Source organism: Nansenia antarctica (genome assembly GCF_963989245.1).
Source record: "Nansenia antarctica genome assembly, contig: SCAFFOLD_206, whole genome shotgun sequence".
NCBI lineage: Eukaryota > Metazoa > Chordata > Actinopteri > Argentiniformes > Microstomatidae > Nansenia > Nansenia antarctica.
The window spans coordinates 41578-61103 of NW_027662945.1; the positions used below are offsets into that span (position 1 = coordinate 41578).

The window sequence follows — 19526 nt, forward strand, 5'->3', positions numbered from 1 at the left end:
ATGGAGGAATTTATTTTTAAAATACAATAGTTTAGAATGTACACATTTTGATTTTATGCTCAGGCATAACATGGGTTATACTAAGGTGGTGTTGCATCAGGTAGACAGAACAGTTTCGAGGGAGTGTGATGTGTGTGAGATACAGGATGAGAACTTAATGCATATGCTTTTTGAATGTAGAGAAATGAAGGGATTCGAAGAAAGGTTGAAAGGACTAGTGAAGAAGCATTGGGGGGTGGAGGTGGTGGGGATGCAGGAGTGGAGGAGGATGGTGGTTTTTGGGGTGGAGGGAAAGAGGAGGGGAGTGAATATATGGTGTTTAAATTATGTATTATCACAGGCTAGGTATGCAATTTATTTGAGGAGAAATTTAGCAAGATTTGAGGGAAAGTGGATAACGGTGTGGAAAGTCTTTGAGGGATTGGTCAGGAAGAATGTGGGACTGATGCACAAGACAGGGAAAAAAGATTTTGAGAAGTTGTTTATTAGGGATTGTGGGTTTATAAGGGTGGGGGTGGATGGAGGGTTGGAGTTTGATTTAATAGAAACACACTTGTAGTCACAACTCTCACAGACATAATATTAAAAGGTGTATGATGCATCTTGTGGCCGCTAGGGGTCACTAAAGCTACAAGATGCTCCTTTAGGTTAAATGTAGTTCTTTAAGAGCCTCATACTTCTTGTATTGGGTCCGTAAAGCAGACTGGTTGACTCCTCATTTCCATAGTCATAAACGATTGGGATGGTTGGTCCAACATTGTGTCCGCAGGACCCTGCTCCAAATCTCACTGGGTAACGCTAGTGAACAGGAATACACAGAGAAATCAATTAATCCTCCTTAAATGGTGTGAGTGTGTGTGTGTGAGTGTGAGTGTGTGTGTGTGTGTGTGAGTGTGAGTGTGAGTGTGTGTGTGTGTGTGTGTGTGTGTGTGTGTGTGTGTGTGTGAGTGTGAGTGTGAGTGTGTGTGTGTGTGAGTGTGAGTGTGAGTGTGAGTGTGAGTGTGAGTGTGAGTGTGAGTGTGAGTGTGAGTGTGAGTGTGAGTGTGAGTGTGAGTGTGAGTGTGAGTGCGTGTGCGTGTGCGAGTGCGAGTGCGTGAGCGTGAGCGTGTGCGCGTGCGCGTGTGTCTGTGTCTGTGTCTGTGTGTGTGTGTGTGTGTGTGTGTGTGTGTGTGTGTGTTATATACCTTGAACAGTCCAAAGAGGTTTCCTCCACTCTGGGTGAGGAAGCGGCTGGCAGTGTGGTAGCGCAGGATGGATTCTAGGTTCCAGCGTTCCATTGGTGAGTTGTTTGGAACGTGCCACACCGACATGTCCTCTGCCATGATGTCATAATACCCAGGATTCTGAGGGGGAAAACAGGAAGTAATTCAGAAAAGAAGCGAGGCATCAAACAATAGGAACCATGTAGGAACCACATTGGCAGATGCGTCTTTGTACAACGGTAGAAAAGACTAAATGCATTGTTGGGTGGTGGGCTGGAGGCTGAAGTGTCGCAAGTGAAGCTACGACTTCTACCTTGAAGTCGTCAGAGGTGGCGCCCTCTGGTGTTCCGAAGGTGGCTCTGTTGGCCCAGTTCCCGTCCCCGTCAGGCAGGTTGGGGTTACTACCCTGCTGGCTGGACCAACGGTCACCCGTCGTGCACTTCCCATACAGGTTGTTCTCGTGCACGCTCGCCACGAGTGTCCAGCCGCCGCCTAGGGTGGTCATGTCACAGAACGTCTGGTAGACCACCCCGCTGGCCGTGGTCAGGTAGTACAGCCCGTCTGGACAATTGTGGAGAAATAGAAATTACTTTTTAGAAATTAGACTTTTGTATGGGGCCCTTTGTAAAGTTGATTCATCCTTTTTGTTATTACAGCCCTCCACTCCCCATCCCCAGATAAAGACTGGATTTATTAATCTGTTTAAAAACAATGTCCTCTTTTCTAATAGATTTATAATGTATTATTATACTTTTTTTTAACAAAAACATAAATATCAAAATATTTAATTCCAAAAGAATTATTAAGTTAAAAAAATATCTATTTAATTAAGATCTTAAATCTGGATTACACACATAAATATTTAGCTTGTAGAAAATGTGTACATTAAATCTTACATGTGTGAATATGAAATGAAATACTTCATTTCAATCTAAATGTCTTTTATATCTCTATTATATCTGAGAGAAGATATACAAATGAACCTGTTGTTTATATAGGCTTGTCTGATCACTCAACCAGAACATCCCCATTTCCCCTGAGGTGGTGGGGTGAATTAGCACATCTTTTATCAGATATAATAAATATGCCAAAGTGTTCATCTCAGATTGAATCCACATTAAAGAATTTGTTTTTAAACAAGATATACTGTAATTCAGAGGACATATAAAAAATACACATTTTATTTGAATTAGATATAGGTATTGCTGAATATGTATTTTGGAATACATATAGATACAAATTAAATATGTATGTTTTTGTTAAATATTTAATGAATAAAAAAAACAGATATACAATTAGAATTAATTGTTAAAAACATTCTCTGCTTAATCTGAGGTTTAACTATTTAATGTATAAAGTTTTAGAAATTATGCAACTTAAGTCACTTACCCTTGTTGATATCATGTTTGTCCTTTAATTCTTTGCAGCTCCTGGCAGCAGCTAGGTTATTTACCCTGGACTGCAGATTCTCAGAGTCAACATTCACGTCCACCTTCAAATAGCCTGGGTCAGGATGATCATGCTCATAGCCTTAACAGACAAAGTGACAGTTACATTAAACTGCATTTATGAAGAAATACAGTTGCAATGTTGCCTTCAGTGGGGCCAGTTAGGGTTTTCAAATCTGACCAGTGGAGGCTGGTGGAGGTAGAAATTGGAGGACGGCTCATTGTAATGTATGGAATGGAGTGAGGAATGGAATCAATACCATCCCATTCCTCACTCAATACAATGCATTCTTATAAGGAGCCAGTCCTCTGATTTCTACCTCCACCAGCCTCCCCTGAATATTAACATTGACATTAATAGAACATGGTAAGTAAGTATTACTGCATCATTATATTGTAGAAATATAGTTTCGTCCATGAGAAATGTGACATGGTCTGGACAATTGGTCCACAAGTCGGCATCCGATTTAATGTTCAGACTTTTCCTTTTCCATTTCCGAAAAATGTAAACACATTCAGCGTTGTTGAAAATCAATGACACATCGCTAGTCACCTGACACAGCTTGATTTGTGAAGCTGCTAACAATGTAAAGTAGTGTTATAGTTAACTAGGTAGCAGTGGCCGTGGGGAATCTATTGCATTGCAGTATTTTGGCTTGACTAGTGAGTTTGTGTTGTGATTTACAACAATGCTAAAGGCAAAAATGTAAATGTAAAATGTAAATGTAACTACAGAAACCACTTCAGACCAATCTGAGACAGTGGTTATCAGAATCCTCCTGATTTGAGAGGGAATCACCCCTAATGTTGTGTGGTACAAAGTGCCAAAATAATTAAAATATTCTGCATACCTGGCACACAAAATATTGTCAGGGAAAAGACCACCAGCAAGAGCAGCATGTCTGGAAAAAAGTAAGAATATAATAAAACATTATATAACCCCCCCCCCCCCCCAGAAAAATACAGATGTTTCTAAATCTTTGATATAACTACTAAAGGAAACAATAAGAAAATCGCTAAATCTTAAAAGTAAACAGTCAGACAATTCTGTTTCACCATTTGCAGATCATGGCTCTAAAAACATAAAGGGTCGGTTTGGACACAGATTAAGCCTAGTGCTGCACTAAATCACATTTTCATCTCTTTCTAGTCAAGGCTTCGGCTTAATTTGTGTCTGGAAAACCTGCTGCTCGTGTTAGTTATTTACTTGTGAATCTTAGCCTGGAGTTGATCTGGGGGTTGAATCTTCGAGCAGGAACCTATCAGTCAATCTTCCTCCCTTGAATAACACGCTCATCTCAGTTCTACAGCTTTTATTTATACATACATACAAGGAATGAGGATGCGTGATAAATAAACACGTTCAGCAGGTGTTTGCTCCAGGCTTCCAAACCACATGGATTCCTGAAGGACAAAAGCAGGTTCACCAACTAACCAACTAACCCTAACCCTAAGGCTTACTTCATTCACAGCTACTAAAGCATGCACCAGCTGGTGGTGGTGTTTTTATTCTGTGGTGGAGCAACTTTTTATATGTTTTATTTATTTAAATTGTCAAATAATAATAATTCATTCGTTCATTCATTCGTTCATTCATTCAATTTTAAGTTAACAGTCAAGTAAAATAGTTCAGCTGCATATGTTCATTGTAATGCATGGAATGGAATGAGGACACATGTGTTTGATACCATTCCTCATTCCGTCCATGCATTACATTTAGATTTCTACCTCCACCAGCCTCCCCTGACATACATACATGTACTGTACAAGACCTTGACAAAGTCAGATATTATCCTTGATTATACAACAGTTAGTTCCGACCAAGTAATTTGATTGGACAAGAGGTATTCCATGAGTTACGATATACAGTATAACAGCACTGTATCACTCCGCCGCACAGATGTTCTACTAAATGACCGTTAATTCGACTACATGTTTGTGTTCAGGTTACTAGGCAACAGTCCATTTGAAGTTCAGTTGCGGAACTATTTTTTGTTTATTGTTATGATTAAATAAACAAAAAAAATCATAATCTGTTGTCGCTTATTACTGTTAACTAATAGTTATTATATGTAGTTTGATTTAAATTGACACATTGATCAGTTGTAATGCTCTTTTATTCCGGAGTTTTTATTCATGAGTAGTTAATTTTTACTCACGAGAATTGCAGGATCCTACACCTTAGGTAGGTGAAAGGGTAAATTATTCTGTAACCTCGATTCACCTGAGAGAGAAAAAGTGTTAACAATTTTGTCCCATTTTTAAAACATGGAATCCACAAACTATTGTACAAGAAAGACGTTTGAAAAAAAGGTTTAATAAGGGTTTGCCCACCTCCGTTGTGACATTTAATGCCAGTTGTTGGTAGGCTGTGGTGGTAGTGTCCAAAAAAATCATTTTGGAAATCAATCATTATTCTGAATCCTAATCCCAGAGTTCCTTCGTCTGCTGTAGGCTCTGCTGTTGAGTCTGTAGTTGGGGCAACTGTTGTGATGGCAGCTGTGGTTGTTGGAGAGGATGTTGTTGTTGTTGTTGTTGTTGTTGTTGTTGTTGTGGTTGTTGGAGAGGATGTTGTGGTTGTTGTTGGAGAGGGTGTTGTGGTTGTTGTTGTTGGAGATGCTGTTGTGGTTGTTGGGGAGGCTGTTGTGGTTGTTGGAGACATTTGACCTCACCCTTAGATCTGAAACAGGTACATATGTGGACAAGGAAAGAAGGAAACTAGAAGTGGAAGAAAACTAGGGACTTTCTTTTATTATTTTTCAGCACATTTTTGTTCTTTCTTTCCCTCTTTATAATTACTTTCAAAATACAACCGACATTTAGTTGTTTTAAGTGGTGGGCGAACATTTGACCTCACCCTTAGATCTGAAACAGGTACATACGTGTATAAGGAAGGAGGAAACTGGGGACTTTATTTTATTATTTTTCAGCACATTTTTGTCTCCTGGGGCCCATTCCACTCAGGTGGATTATCTTCTAAGCCTCGATAAAGTTCTAATCGGCGATAATGTTAGCTTGCGTTCGGTTCCATCAATGTGGCTCAAATAATTCGCTGCTTGGTTGAGCTCCTTCTGAGTCAGATATAATTAGCCTGGTCGCGAGCAGGCTAAAAGACTGGCTAAAGTAATACGTGCGTCAAAAAAGGCTCACAGGCGGAAACTACATCCCGAACGACAGTTCCTCAAGTGTCTTTTAGGAAATATTCGTTCCCACTTCACACGAGATAGATAGATAGATTGGTTGACTGTGTGATAGATAGATAATTTGATATTTTGAAAGTGTGATCGATCGATAGATGGTTTGATTGTGTGATAGATAACTTGATATTTTGAAAGTGTGATAGATAGATCGATAGATCAATAAATAAAAGAGTGTAAAAAAAAAAAAAAGTTATTGTTTCAACTTGCATTGCTGTCATCACAGCGGTCTGGCTGGCGCAGTGGTTAAGGAAGGAGCAAACATAGTTACCTAGGTTAAGACTAGGGAAAGGGGAAACAGTGCGGGACTTCTCAGCTGTTAAGGTGAAGGAGTGCTACTGGGCACTGTTGGAGAGCAGAGTGAAGGAGCCTGCGGCAGAGAAGGTGTGGAGGCAGGTGTTCCCAGGATTGGAGGTGAAGAACATATGGAGGAATTTATTTTTAAAATACAATAGTTTAGAATGTACACATTTTGATTTTATGCTCAGGCATAACATGGGTTATACTAAGGTGGTGTTGCATCAGGTAGACAGAACAGTTTCGAGGGAGTGTGATGTGTGTGAGATACAGGATGAGAACTTAATGCATATGCTTTTTGAATGTAGAGAAATGAAGGGATTCGAAGAAAGGTTGAAAGGACTAGTGAAGAAGCATTGGGGGGTGGAGGTGGTGGGGATGCAGGAGTGGAGGAGGATGGTGGTTTTTGGGGTGGAGGGAAAGAGGAGGGGAGTGAATATATGGTGTTTAAATTATGTATTATCACAGGCTAGGTATGCAATTTATTTGAGGAGAAATTTAGCAAGATTTGAGGGAAAGTGGATAACGGTGTGGAAAGTCTTTGAGGGATTGGTCAGGAAGAATGTGGGACTGATGCACAAGACAGGGAAAAAAGATTTTGAGAAGTTGTTTATTAGGGATTGTGGGTTTATAAGGGTGGGGGTGGATGGAGGGTTGGAGTTTGATTTAGATTTTTGAAGATGTTTTTTGTGTTGCATTCATTTGTTATTGATTTATGTTAAAGGGTTATCTTGGTTATGAAGGACTGACGGAATAATAGATGGATGCATCTCATACCAAAATGGTATGGGTGTGTTTTGTTTTTATTTATTGGTTTTTAATTTATTTTATTTTAATTAGAATACAATGAAGGCTATAAAATGAACATGTATGAATATGTATAGCTATGATTGTATTTAAAAGAATATTTTTTATAATAAAAGATTTAAAAAATAAAAAAAATAAAAAAAAGGCAGCCAGCTAGAGTTCCAAAGGTTGCGTGTTCGAGACTTGATTTAAGTGATTCTTTTTTTTTTTACATTTAACCGAAGCCTTCATGCAAATCGATTTACAACATATATATATATATATATATATCTGTCTAAGTGAATCATCTATCCATCAGTAATCGTAAGAAAAAATAATCTATGCCAAATCCAGGGTCTAGTAGTTGAAGAACATAATTTACTCAGAAAGGCTTCAAACACTATTGTAATCGTGTCAGTTCTTGTAAATTAGCCTGCACCATCATTTTATAGCCTATATACTTACTATTACTATATTTTAGATGAGATTTTAGATTACATTCAGACAACGAAATGCAATAAAAAAGTGTGTCCGAAGAGGGATTCGAACCACCGTCTTAAAAAGACGAATAAATACCACGGCAGCGGTAAATACCACTAGGCCATCGTGACGAAATGACGATTCTAGCCTGCTGCTGATATCACCACAGTAGTAAATATTAATTTATTAAAATATGAACATATAACAATAACTAGGGCTAGTATGACCTACGCATTTAATCGGTCAGCAATTTCTAGCCAAACCATTTCCATCGCCTTGTTAATTGCGGCAGTATTACACTATTTTACATCCTATTTGTCGTCTTCATAAAGATCAATCTTTATTTCGACAGTTTGACTCTTCGGGGCTCTTTATGTCTGCGTGCACGCGCCCATATCGAGGATTTGTAAGCCGGTGTTCTGTGAACACTCATCACACAAGCCTGATCCTCGTTCGAGGAATCCCCTGAGGCTTGAATTCCAATCCCGAGTTGCCTGATCGCCTGATTTATTTCAATCGCCGATATACTAATGCACCTTTAGTGGAACGGCCCCCAGGGCATGGTGTTATCTGCTGCTCTGAGCAGTAGAACTGTAAACAAGGAAGTACAAGGCTTCAAAAATGTCCTGAATGTGTATACGTACTGTATGTACCTACATGGTACGTAGGTACATACCTATGTATACACATTCAGGACATTTTTGTCTCCAACAAGGAACTATTTTAATCAACAACAATTGTGTGTGTGAGGGCATTCACACTACCTGTTTCAGATCTAAGGGTGAGGTCAAATGTTCGCCCACCACTTAAAACAACTAAATGTCGGTTGTATTTTGAAAGTAATTATAAAGAGGGAAAGAAAGAACAAAAATGTGTTCTTAAATATGATGGCTATGAATCCTAAATACCTCAGAGTAGAACGCGTGTTGGGCCTGTTAATAATCAATAAAACAAATTGATCTCCAGGGACCCGACCCACCCTGGGCACGTACACTTTGTCAGGCTGCCCTCGAACAGGAGGTACAGGACCCCGGCCGCTAAGACAAACAGACTGAAGGACTGCTTCTACCACAGGGCCGTCCAGGCCCTGAACACAGCAAAGACCTAAGTTCTGGGCCCAGGACAGTCCGGACGGATTGTATGGCAGCTAGTGCTGAGGCACAAACATGTACATTCTCAAGCCTGCAAACTGTGACACTTTAAAATAACGTGAAAAAATACTTTTGTGCAATATGACAACCCTAGTTGACTATCTGTGCAGTATAGTACAGTGGATTGTGTACATAGCCTTTATTGATGTAAACCAGCTCCTTACCTTCTTGTGATTTTATGCTTTTATGCTTTTTCTAAAAAAAAAAATATATATATCCTTTCCTAACACCAGGGGAGCCACCCCTCCTAAATTTCGTTGTTTGGTACCTGTACTGTAGCAATGACAAATAAAGTCCATTCCATTCCATTCCAAAGGACTTATTACTGTACTGTTCATGTTGCTGTTGACACGGGAGATGTTGTAAACACACAAAGTACAGCTTCAATCATGTTTCGTCTGATGTTATTCCTTGAGTACAACAGACAGGCCACTAAGCACACCAGGCCAGATCAATTAAGCAATATCACACGAGAGGGAGTGTGTTATACTGAATATCAGGGAGTGTGTTATACTGCGGCCTCGTACCTACGACCGAATCACAGCCGTGCTGATATTCAGTATAACAGCATGACCTCGAGTGTGATATTGCTTTTATACAACAGTTCTACTGCGCGATGTATAAGTTAACAGTAATAAGCGACAACAGATTATGATTTGTTTGTTTATTTAATCATAAAAATAAACAAAAAATAGTTCCGCAACTGAACTTCAAATGGACTGTTGCCTAGTAACCTGAACACAAACATGTAGTCTAATTAACGGTCATTTAGTAGAACATCTGTGCGGCGGAGTGATACATATAGTTAAAAGTCCCAGTGCTGTTATACTGTATATCGTAACTCATGGAATGCCTCTTGTCCAATCAAATTACTTGGTCATACAACTAACTGTTGTATAATCAAGGATAATGTCTGACTTTGTCAAGGTCTTGTACAGTACATGTATGTATGTCAGGGGAGGCTGGTGGAGGTAGAAATCTAATGTAATGCATGGACGGAATGAGGAATGGTATCAAACCCCTCCTGTTTTCCCTCTACACCAACTGCTGTACCTCCAGCCATCAGTCGGTCAAGCTCCTCAAGTTCGCGGACGATACCACCCTGGTAGGGCTCATCTCCAGGGGGGATGAATCTGCTTTCAGGAGCGAGATTGACTTTGTGGTCTCCTGGTGCACCCGGAACAACCTAGAGCTAAATGCTCTTAAGACAGTGGAGCTGATAGTGGACTTCAGGAGGAACCCACCCCCTCCCTCTCCAATCATACTGGGAGGCACTCCAGTCACCACAGTGGAGTCATGCCGCTTCCTTGGGGTGACAGTCTCTCGGGACTTGAAGTGGGGGCCCAACATCGACGCCCTCACAAAAAAGGCCCAGAAGAGACTGTTTTTCCTGAGGCAGCTCAGGAAATTCCACCTACCAAAGACCACGCTGGTGAACTTCTACACGGCCATTATTGAGTCCATCGTCACCTCCGCCATCATCATCTGGTTCCCCGCTGCAGCGGCCAAGGACAAGGCCAAGCTGCAGCGGGTGATACGCTCGGCGGAGAGGGTGATTGGCTGCCCTTTGCCCCCCCCTTGAGGCCCTGTTTAAAAGTAGGGCTTTGGGGAGGGCCAGGAAGATCATGGCTGACCCCGCACACCCAGGACACGGTCTCTTCGCCCCGCTCCCCGCTGGCAGGAGGGTGCGGTCCCTAAAAACTGTGAAGGCCCGACATGCACACAGCTTTTTCCCCACAGCCATCCGTCTCCTAAATGCTGCTGCCCCCCCCTGACCTGACCCCTATCTATCTACCCTCCCTCCACCCCCACCCAGAGAGCTTTGGACTTGACACTTGATCTCTGCACTTATACTTATATATTTATATTAATTATGACTCTTGCACTATGATGTTGGTTTGAACTGTCTTGTCCTGTCTTGCACCTGTCCTGCTGTAAACCGTGCTCCACTGTCCCAAATCAAATTCCTAACATGTTTACATGTCATGGCAATAAAGTCTTCTGATTCTGAAACACGTGTCCTCATTCCATTCCATGCATAACAATGAACATATGCAGCTGAACTATTTTACTTGACTGTTAACTTGAAATTGAATGAATGAATGATTATGATGATTATTATTTGACAATTTAAATAAATAAAACATATAAAAAGTTGCTCCACCACAGAATAAAAACACCACCACCAGCTGGTGCATGCTTTAGTAGCTGTGAATGAAGTAAGCCTTAGGGTTAGTTGGTTAGTTGGTTAGTTTGTGAACCTGCTTTTGTCCTTCAGGAATCCATGTGGTTTGGAAGCTTGGAGCAAACACCTGCTGAATGTGTTTATTTATCACACATCCTCCTTCCTTGTATGTATGTATAAATAAAAGCTGTAGAACTGAGATGAGCGTGTTATTCAAGGGAGGAAGATTGACTGATAGGATCCTGCTCGAAGATTCAACCCCCAGATCAACTCCAGAGGCTAAGATTCACAAGTAAATATAACTAACACGAGCAGCAGGTTTTCCAGACACAAATTAAGCCGAAGCCTTGACTAGAAAGAGATGAAAAATGTGATTTAGTGCAGCACTAGGCTTAATCTGTGTCCAAACCGACCCTTTATGTTTTTAGAGCCATGATCTGCAAATGGTGAAACAGAATTGTCTGACTGTTTACTTTTAAGATTTAAGATTTAGCGATTTTCTTATTATCAAAGATTTAGAAACATCTGTATTTTTCTGGGAGGGGGTTATATAATGTTTTATTGTATTCTTACTTTTTTCCAGACATGCTGCTCTTGCTGGCGGTCTTTTCCCTGACAATATTTTGTGTGCCAGGTATGCAGAATCTTTTAATTATTTTGGCATTTATATACCACACGACATTTGGGGTGATTCCCTCTCAAATCAGGAGGATTCTGATAACCACTGTCTCAGATTGGTCTGAAGTGGTTTCTGTAGTTACATTTACATTTTACATTAACATTTTTGCATTTAGCATTGTTGTAAATCACAACACAAACTCACTAGTCAAGCCAAAATACTGCAATGCAATAGATTCCCCACGGCCACTGCTACCTAGTTAACTATAACACTACTTTACATTGTTAGCAGGTTCACAAATCAAGCTGTGTCAGGTGACTAGCGATGTGTCATTGATTTTCAACAACGCTGAATGTGTTTACATTTTTCGAAGGAAATGTCTGAACATTAAATCGGATGCCGACTTGTGGACCAATTGTCCAGACCATGTCACATTTCTCATGGACGAAACTATATTTCTACAATATAATGATGCAGTAATACTTACTTACCATGTTCTATTAATGTCAATGTTATTATTCAGGGGAGGCTGGTGGAGGTAGAAATCAGAGGACTGGCTCCTTATAATAATGCATTGTATTGAATGAGGAATGGGATGGTATTGATTCCATTCCTCACTCCATTCCATACATTACAATGAGCCGTCCTCCAATTTCTACCTCCACCAGCCTCCACTGGTCAGATTTGAAAACCCTAACTGACCCCACTGAAGGCAACATTGCAACTGTATTTCTTCATAAATGCAGTTTAATGTAACTGTCACTTTGTCTGTTAAGGCTATGAGCATGATCATCCTGACCCAGGCTATTTGAAGGTGGACGTGAATGTTGACTCTGAGAATCTGCAGTCCAGGGTAAATAACCTAGCTGCTGCCAGGAGCTGCAAAGAATTAAAGGACAAACATGATATCAACACGGGTAAGTGACTTAAGTTACATCATTTCTAAATCTTTATATATTAAATAGTTAAACCTCAGATTAAGCAGAGAATGTTTTTTGACAATTAATTATAATCTTATATCTGTGTTTTTTAGAATTAAATATTAATTAATATATGTATCTATATGTATTCCAAAATAAATATTCAGCAATACCTATATCTAATTCAAATAAAATGTGTATTTTTTATATGTCCTCTGAATTATATACAAATTCTTAAATGTGGATTCAATCTGAGATGAACACTTTGGCATATTTATTATATCTGATAAAAGATGTGCTAATTCACCCCACCACCTCAGGGGAAATGGGGATGTTCTGGTTGAGTGATCAGACAAGCCTATATAAACAACAGGTTCATTTGTATCTTCTCTCAGATATAATAGAGATATAAAAGAGATTTAGATTGAAATGAAGTATTTCATTTCATATTCACACATGTAAGATTTAATGTACACATTTTCTACAAGCTACATATGTATGTGTGTAATCCAGATTTAAGATCTTAATTAAATAGATATATTTTTTAAATAGATACTTTTTTTCTTTTGGAATTAAATATTTAGATATTTATGTTTTTTTTAATTATTTTTTTTATAATAATACATTATACATCTACTAGAAAAGAGGACATTGTTTTTAAACAGATTAATAAATCCAGTCTTTATCTGGGGATGGGGAGTGGAGGGCTGTAATAACAAAAAGGATGAATCAACTTTACAAAGGGCCCCATACAAAAGTCTAATTTCTAAAAAGTCATTTCTATTTCTCCACAATTGTCCAGACGGGCTGTACTACCTGACCACGGCCAGCGGGGTGGTCTACCAGACGTTCTGTGACATGACCACCCTAGGCGGCGGCTGGACACTCGTGGCGAGCGTGCACGAGAACAACATGTATGGGAAGTGCACGACGGGTGACCGTTGGTCCAGCCAGCAGGGTAACAACCCCAACCTGCCTGACGGGGACGGAAACTGGGCCAACAGAGCCACCTTCGGAACACCAGAGGGCGCCACCTCTGACGACTTCAAGGTAGAAGTCGTAGCTTCACTTGTGACACTTCAGCCATCCAACAATGCATTTAGTCTTTTCTACCGTTATACAAAGACGCATCTGCCAATGTGGTTCCTACATGGTTCATGTTGTTTTATGCCTCACTTCTTCTCTGAATTACTTCATGTTACTACATTACTACATTACTACATGTTTGGTTGTGTGTTTTGTGGATGGTTCTTTAATCTTCCTTATTACACCCAGTGTTGTCATCCTGTTTAGTTCCTCCTTTAGACGGTCTCTCAATGGTGCTGGGACCCTTCGTGCAGCATGCACAACTGGCTGTGCATTTTCTTTGAGCTGGATTTTATAGGTGAATGGCAGTTCACCAAAGCCCTTGAACACATCTGAATAGCTCTGCACTATGGATTCAACAGAGTCACTAGATGTGCTCACAGTTGTGTTGATGCAGTACACTCTTTTCACCAGCTCTAAATCTTCGCATGCTTTATCACCTATCAGTGAGTCTAGTCCTTCAGCTACCACAGAGAAGAGTAAGTGGTGCACTTTCCTTTTCACTGTTACTTTCAGCTTGCATGTGCCTAAACAGTCAATTCTCTGTCCATTATAGTCCTTAAGCTCAAGCATTTTTCTTTGAATTTTTGGCTTTTCTTTCATTGCTTTGATGTCAGACATGCTGATTAGATTTGCTTTTGCACCAGTGTCTAGTTTCAGAGTGACTATAGTCCCATTTATTTGCAGTGGTACTATCCATTTATCTTGCTTGACAGCATTTATCTGCTTCTGTGGCTCTACTTCACAGCCCACCATGCCAACAACATATGGGTCACTGTCACTGTCAGTTTCAGTGTCTTCCCCCACTATATTTACAGGTTTTCCCATCCTTTTCTCTTTCCCTTTAGAGAAGCACTGTTTGGCAAAGTGGTTATTTCCTTTACAATGAGAGCATTGCTTACCAAAAGCTGGACACTCCCTTGGCTTGTGCTGCGAGCCACAGCGTTTGCAGTTGAACGTCTCACCGTCTGTCCGTTGCGTTTGTGCGCGTTGTTTTCCTTTGTAGAAGACCGCGGCAACTGTCACATCATCACTCACTTTCATGGAGCCCGCTGCCATCTCGCCGAACGTCCTCGCGTGAATCCGGGACAGCTCACTCGCATGACAGATCTTGATTGCCCCCTCTAATGTCAACTCAGCTTCCCTCAGCAGCCTTTCCCTGACCTTTTTATCCTCCACACCAACTACGATCTGGTCCCTGATCATGGAGTCCTTTAGTGTAGCAAAGTTACATGACCGTGCTTTTAGCTTTAGGTCAGTCAGAAAACTATCGAAAGGCTCGCCCTGCTGCTGGATTCTAGAACGGAACACATATCTCTCGTACGTCTCGTTCTTTTTGGGAGAGCAATGGGCATCAAATTTCTCGAGCACTTTATCCAGCTTCTCGTTATCATCTCTTTCCTCAAACACGAACGTGTTATACACTTCTATGGCTTGTGGGCCTGCTATTGTTAGTAAGAGTGCTACTTTCCTGGTGTCCGGCTTCGTTTCCAATCCCAACGCTGTAATGTAGAGTAGAAACTGTTGTTTAAAAGCAGTGATGTGAATAACGGCGTTAGAATAAACGGCGTTACTAACGACGTTACTTTTTCAGTAACGGGTAATCTAAATGATTACTATTCCCATCGTTATAACGCCGTTACCGTTACCGGTAATTCAATGCGGCGCGTTACTAGTTACTTTACTGAAGCTTCTCATTGTCATCCGACCTCAGTCACAGCTGCAACGGTGTTTTTGATTGCTGGGGAGGGGAGGGGCGAGACAACCGCTTAAGTGATCATGATTGGGTATGGTAGAGCCAACCATAGTTCAGTGTTGTGCGGATGTTTCTACACACAAACCACACGCGCGCACAGCACCACACACACACACACACACTCAAACTATCAGAGAGCAATGGCGAGTCCCGAGTGTTCTGAGGTGAACGTGGCGTTTTCACGGTGGAAATACAGGCACTATTTCAACTTCATTGAGGTAAAATGTAAAAACGTACATGTGATGTGTACTTTATGTCCCGGAGCTAAACGTTTGTCCACGTCCGTTGTAAGCAACTCTAACCTGATGAAGCAGCGAGAGGAGGGGCCGGTCCGCCATGCAGAAAGACGTTTTCTAAATATATAGACGCCGAGTACGCCAAAATGAATGCCGAGCTCCAAAATAAATTTGAAGAGTTAGAATATGTCTCTACAACTGCAGACATTTGGACTGCACATAATAAAAGCTATCTTGGCGTGACCGCGCATTGGATTCATCCACATAGCATGGAACGAAGGAAAGCAGCCCTGGCATGCAGACGATTCAAGGGCCGTCATACTCACGACAGTATTGCAACTGAACTTGACTACATTCACTCATCCTATGGCATATCCCACAAAATAACATCAACTGTCACGGATAATGGCTCTAATTTCGTCAAGGCCTTCAAAATGTACCAGCCAGCCAAGGAGGATGACTCTGGGGAGGATGAGGATGAGGTGACTTTTATGAACATTAATGATGTCTTGCAAAACAGTGTTGGTGATGATGCTGTGATTACTTTGCCGCCACATCAGAGATGTGCATCGCACACATTAAACCTGGTTTCATGTACTGATGTTGACAAGTGGCTACTGTCAAGACCAGAAGCAAAAGCAATATACAGAAGTGCTACGACAAAATGCACAGGCTTATGGAACAAGGCTAGCCGTTCAACGGTGGCCGCAGAGACCGTGGATGATGTCATCGCAAGGAAGCTGCTAGTCCCTTGCACTACAAGATGGAACTCGTTCTATGATGCCCTTGTTCGAATCTGTGAGATCCCTATAGTCGAGCTGAACACCATCTCCTCCAAGTTCGGGTTGAAAGCCATCACTGAACGAGAGCATCAGTTCATCAGGGAGTACTGTAGTGTAATGAAGCCACTAACAGTGGCCTTAGACATTCTTCAGGGAGAAGACCACTGTTTCCATGGCACACTCCTACCCACGCTCGAGACACTGATGTTCAAGACCCTGGAACTGAAGAGTGGCCTGCAAATCCTTGTTGACCTCCCAGAGGCAGTTGTCAAGGTAAGAACTAGTATTTATCTTTAAATACATTAAATGCATCCATACATTATGAAAAGTTTTTAAATATGGTTAATGTGTAATGCTATTAGTGTGTGTGTGTGTGTGTGTGTGTGTGTGTGTGTGTGTTTGTTTGTGTGTGTGTGTGTGTGTAAGACAGTCAGTATAATATGCTCTTTGCATTATGTATCATTTCAGGCAATCAAAACAAGATTCGCAGAGGTGCTGGAAAGCGACAATGCTGTCTTGGCTGCTGTGACTCTGCCCAGGTTTAAACTACGTTGGCTGCGGACACAGGACAGGAAGGATAAGGCCAAGGCAAGTCTGCTGGCAGAGTGCCGGAAAAGTGTCCAAGACGAAGACCAGCAAACAGGTACTACCAGCACACCAACACTCACTGACTCAGCCATAGAGGAGTTCTTTTCCTTTGAGGATGAGGATGACCCCTCTGCTACTGCTGAAAGTGAAGTTATGGATTATCTCAAATCAGGAGGACAAGGGATGGACACTCTTAATGGATTTCCACGGATAAAGAAAATTTCACTCAAATACAATGCAGCCACTCCATCCAGCGCCCCCGTAGAGAGACTGTTTAGCCTGGGGAAGCTCGTCTTCACTCCAAAGAGGAACAGGCTCTCTGACCAGAAGTTTGAAAAGCTTCTGCTTTTAAGATACAATCACTGGTTTAATGGCTAGGATGGTTAGATGACTGGGTTGGCTGGATGAATGAATGCATGCATGGATGGATGAGTGTTAGGAAGGAGTGTATGGATGGATTTCAGTACTACTTTAAAAGCACTTCATATTGTTTAACTGTTTACTTTTGTTGTGTTGAAAATACTTGAAGTTACAGTCTGTCTACCAGTTGAAGTTGTGTGACAGTTTGATTTATTTAATTTACACAACAAAGATTTAAAAGCACTTCATATTGTTAAATGTTTACTTTTGTAATGAAGAAAATACTTGAAGTACAGTATGTACTGTATACCAGTTGTGGTCTGTTGAAGTGCAATAAATATGAAAAGTTCCCTGCAAATCCAAATTATTTTCTTCCTGATAGGGACACTTTGGTCCCCTAGATGGCACATTTATCTTCTAATCTGGCAGTGGGTAAGCTTTTCCTTGTCACATTTGGCTGACTGACACCACGGCTAGCCCACTGCACCGTGGTAAAAAGTAACGCAATAGTTACTTTCCCTAGTAACTAGTTACTTTTATAATGAAGTAATTCAGTTACTAACTCAGTTACTTTTTTGGATAAGTAACTAGTAACTATAACTAATTACTTTTTTAAAGTAACGTGCCCAACACTGTTTAAAAGTGCGCCAATTGCTGTCGACATTCCCCGTCAGTTGCAGACTCGTCGGTGGCTTCACTGAATCCATGTCGCATTTCACAGTTGTATCTTGCACTGTTTTACTCCTGGTACCATGTGTTGTTCGTGTCGTTCAATGAGAAACAGTTCAATGAGAATCTTTTTATAACTTTTATTAACGTGCTCTGGTTACATCAACTCCATCTACCTAGTACCTATTAGTTCCTGTCCTGTCACTACCACTACATCATCTCCGGTCCTGTCCTATAACAAGGACCTCTACTGACACCTAGTGGTAGGAGTATCCAATCGTCACACTGTTTTCCCCCTCAGAATCCTGGGTATTATGACATCATGGCAGAGGACATGTCTGTGTGGCACGTTCCAAACAACTCACCAATGGAACGCTGGAACCTAGAATCCATCCTGCGCTACCACACTGCCAGCCGCTTCCTCACCCAGAGTGGAGGAAACCTCTTTGGACTGTTCAAGGTATATAACACACACACAAACACACACACACACGCACACACACGCTCACGCTCACGCTCACTCTCACTCTCACGCTCACGCACACGCACACGCACACGCACACGCACACGCACAGACACAGACACAGACACAGACGCAGACACAGACACAGACACAGACACAGACACAGACACAGACACGCTCACGCACACACAGACACAGACACAGACACAGACACACACACACACACACACACTCACACTCACACTCACACTCACACACACACACCATTTAAGGAGGACTAATTGATTTCTCTGTGTATTCCTGTTCACTAGCGTTACCCAGTGAGATTTGGAGCAGGGTCCTGCGGACACAATGTTGGACCAACCATCCCAATCGTTTATGACTATGGAAATGAGGAGTCAACCAGTCTGCTTTACGGACCCAATACAAGAAGTATGAGGCTCTTAAAGAACTACATTTAACCTAAAGGAGCATCTTGTAGCTTTGGTGAACCCTAGCGGCCACAACATATATCATACACCTTTTAATAAATGTTTGTGAGAGTTGTGACTACAAATGGTGTGTTTCTATTAAAGCGCAATTCCAGGCTGGCTTCATCACATTCAGAGCCATTAACACCGAAGGTGCAGCCATGGCCATCTGCTCTGGAGTCAAACCTACTGGCTGTCACACTGAACACGTGAGTCAACATGTTACCCTATAAGAGACATTCTGAGACATTCTGTGAATAAAGTGTGGTGTGCGCACCTGCGAAGGCCATTGAATGTACATGCACGTTTATTTGCTTCATACCCACTGTGTATGTGTTTCTCTCATTCCTCGTGTGTGTGTGTGTGTGTGTGTGTGTGTGTGTGTGTGTGTGTGTGTGTGTGTGTGTGTGTGTCTGTGTGTGTATGCAGTACTGTATTGGTGGCGGTGGTTATTTCCCAGAGGGAGCCCCTAGACAGTGTGGTGACTTCACAGCCTTTGACTGGAGCGGCTACGGCACCCATGTGGGCGTGAGTGCATCAAGGGAGATAACTGAGGCCGCTGTGATGCTCTTCTACCGCTGACATTCCAACAGTGTCATCCTGGGAAATGTAGTATTCTGACCAGGGAGAATTCATGCCTTTGATTGGCAATTTATATATAAATATCAGAATATTTCAGAAAACACCCATATGATTATGTAGGGGTCAGTGTTGATCCAGGAAGAGTTAAAGAGGTGAAAATCAAAGCTATAAACTCAAATTTGGGGTATCTAATCAATTCTATGACCTCTGTTGTAATGTTTGTTTTCTGTTTTTTTCCTTCTTTCTATG

At 41.3% G+C, this 19526-nt stretch overlaps 2 protein-coding genes across 2 annotated transcripts; one reads left to right on the forward strand and one right to left on the reverse strand.

Moving 5' to 3' along the window:
* Positions 1-648: 648 nt before the first annotated feature.
* Positions 649-8899, reverse strand: LOC308175202 (intelectin-like; the record flags this gene model as incomplete). Its single annotated transcript, XM_080550920.1, has 4 exons — positions 649-798; positions 1185-1343; positions 1516-1763; positions 8893-8899. 4 exons carry the CDS (start codon positions 8897-8899, stop codon positions 649-651), a joined length of 564 nt encoding a protein of 187 aa, XP_080407046.1.
* A 2432-nt stretch (positions 8900-11331) lies between these two features.
* Positions 11332-19277, forward strand: LOC308175203 (intelectin-like; the record flags this gene model as incomplete). The annotated part of the gene is made up of 6 exons (XM_080550921.1): positions 11332-11380; positions 13088-13335; positions 18064-18222; positions 18537-18657; positions 18801-18904; positions 19125-19277. The coding sequence occupies 6 exons, from the start codon at positions 11332-11334 to the stop codon at positions 19275-19277; spliced, it is 834 nt and encodes a 277-aa protein (XP_080407047.1).
* Between the last annotated feature and the right edge of the window lie 249 nt (positions 19278-19526).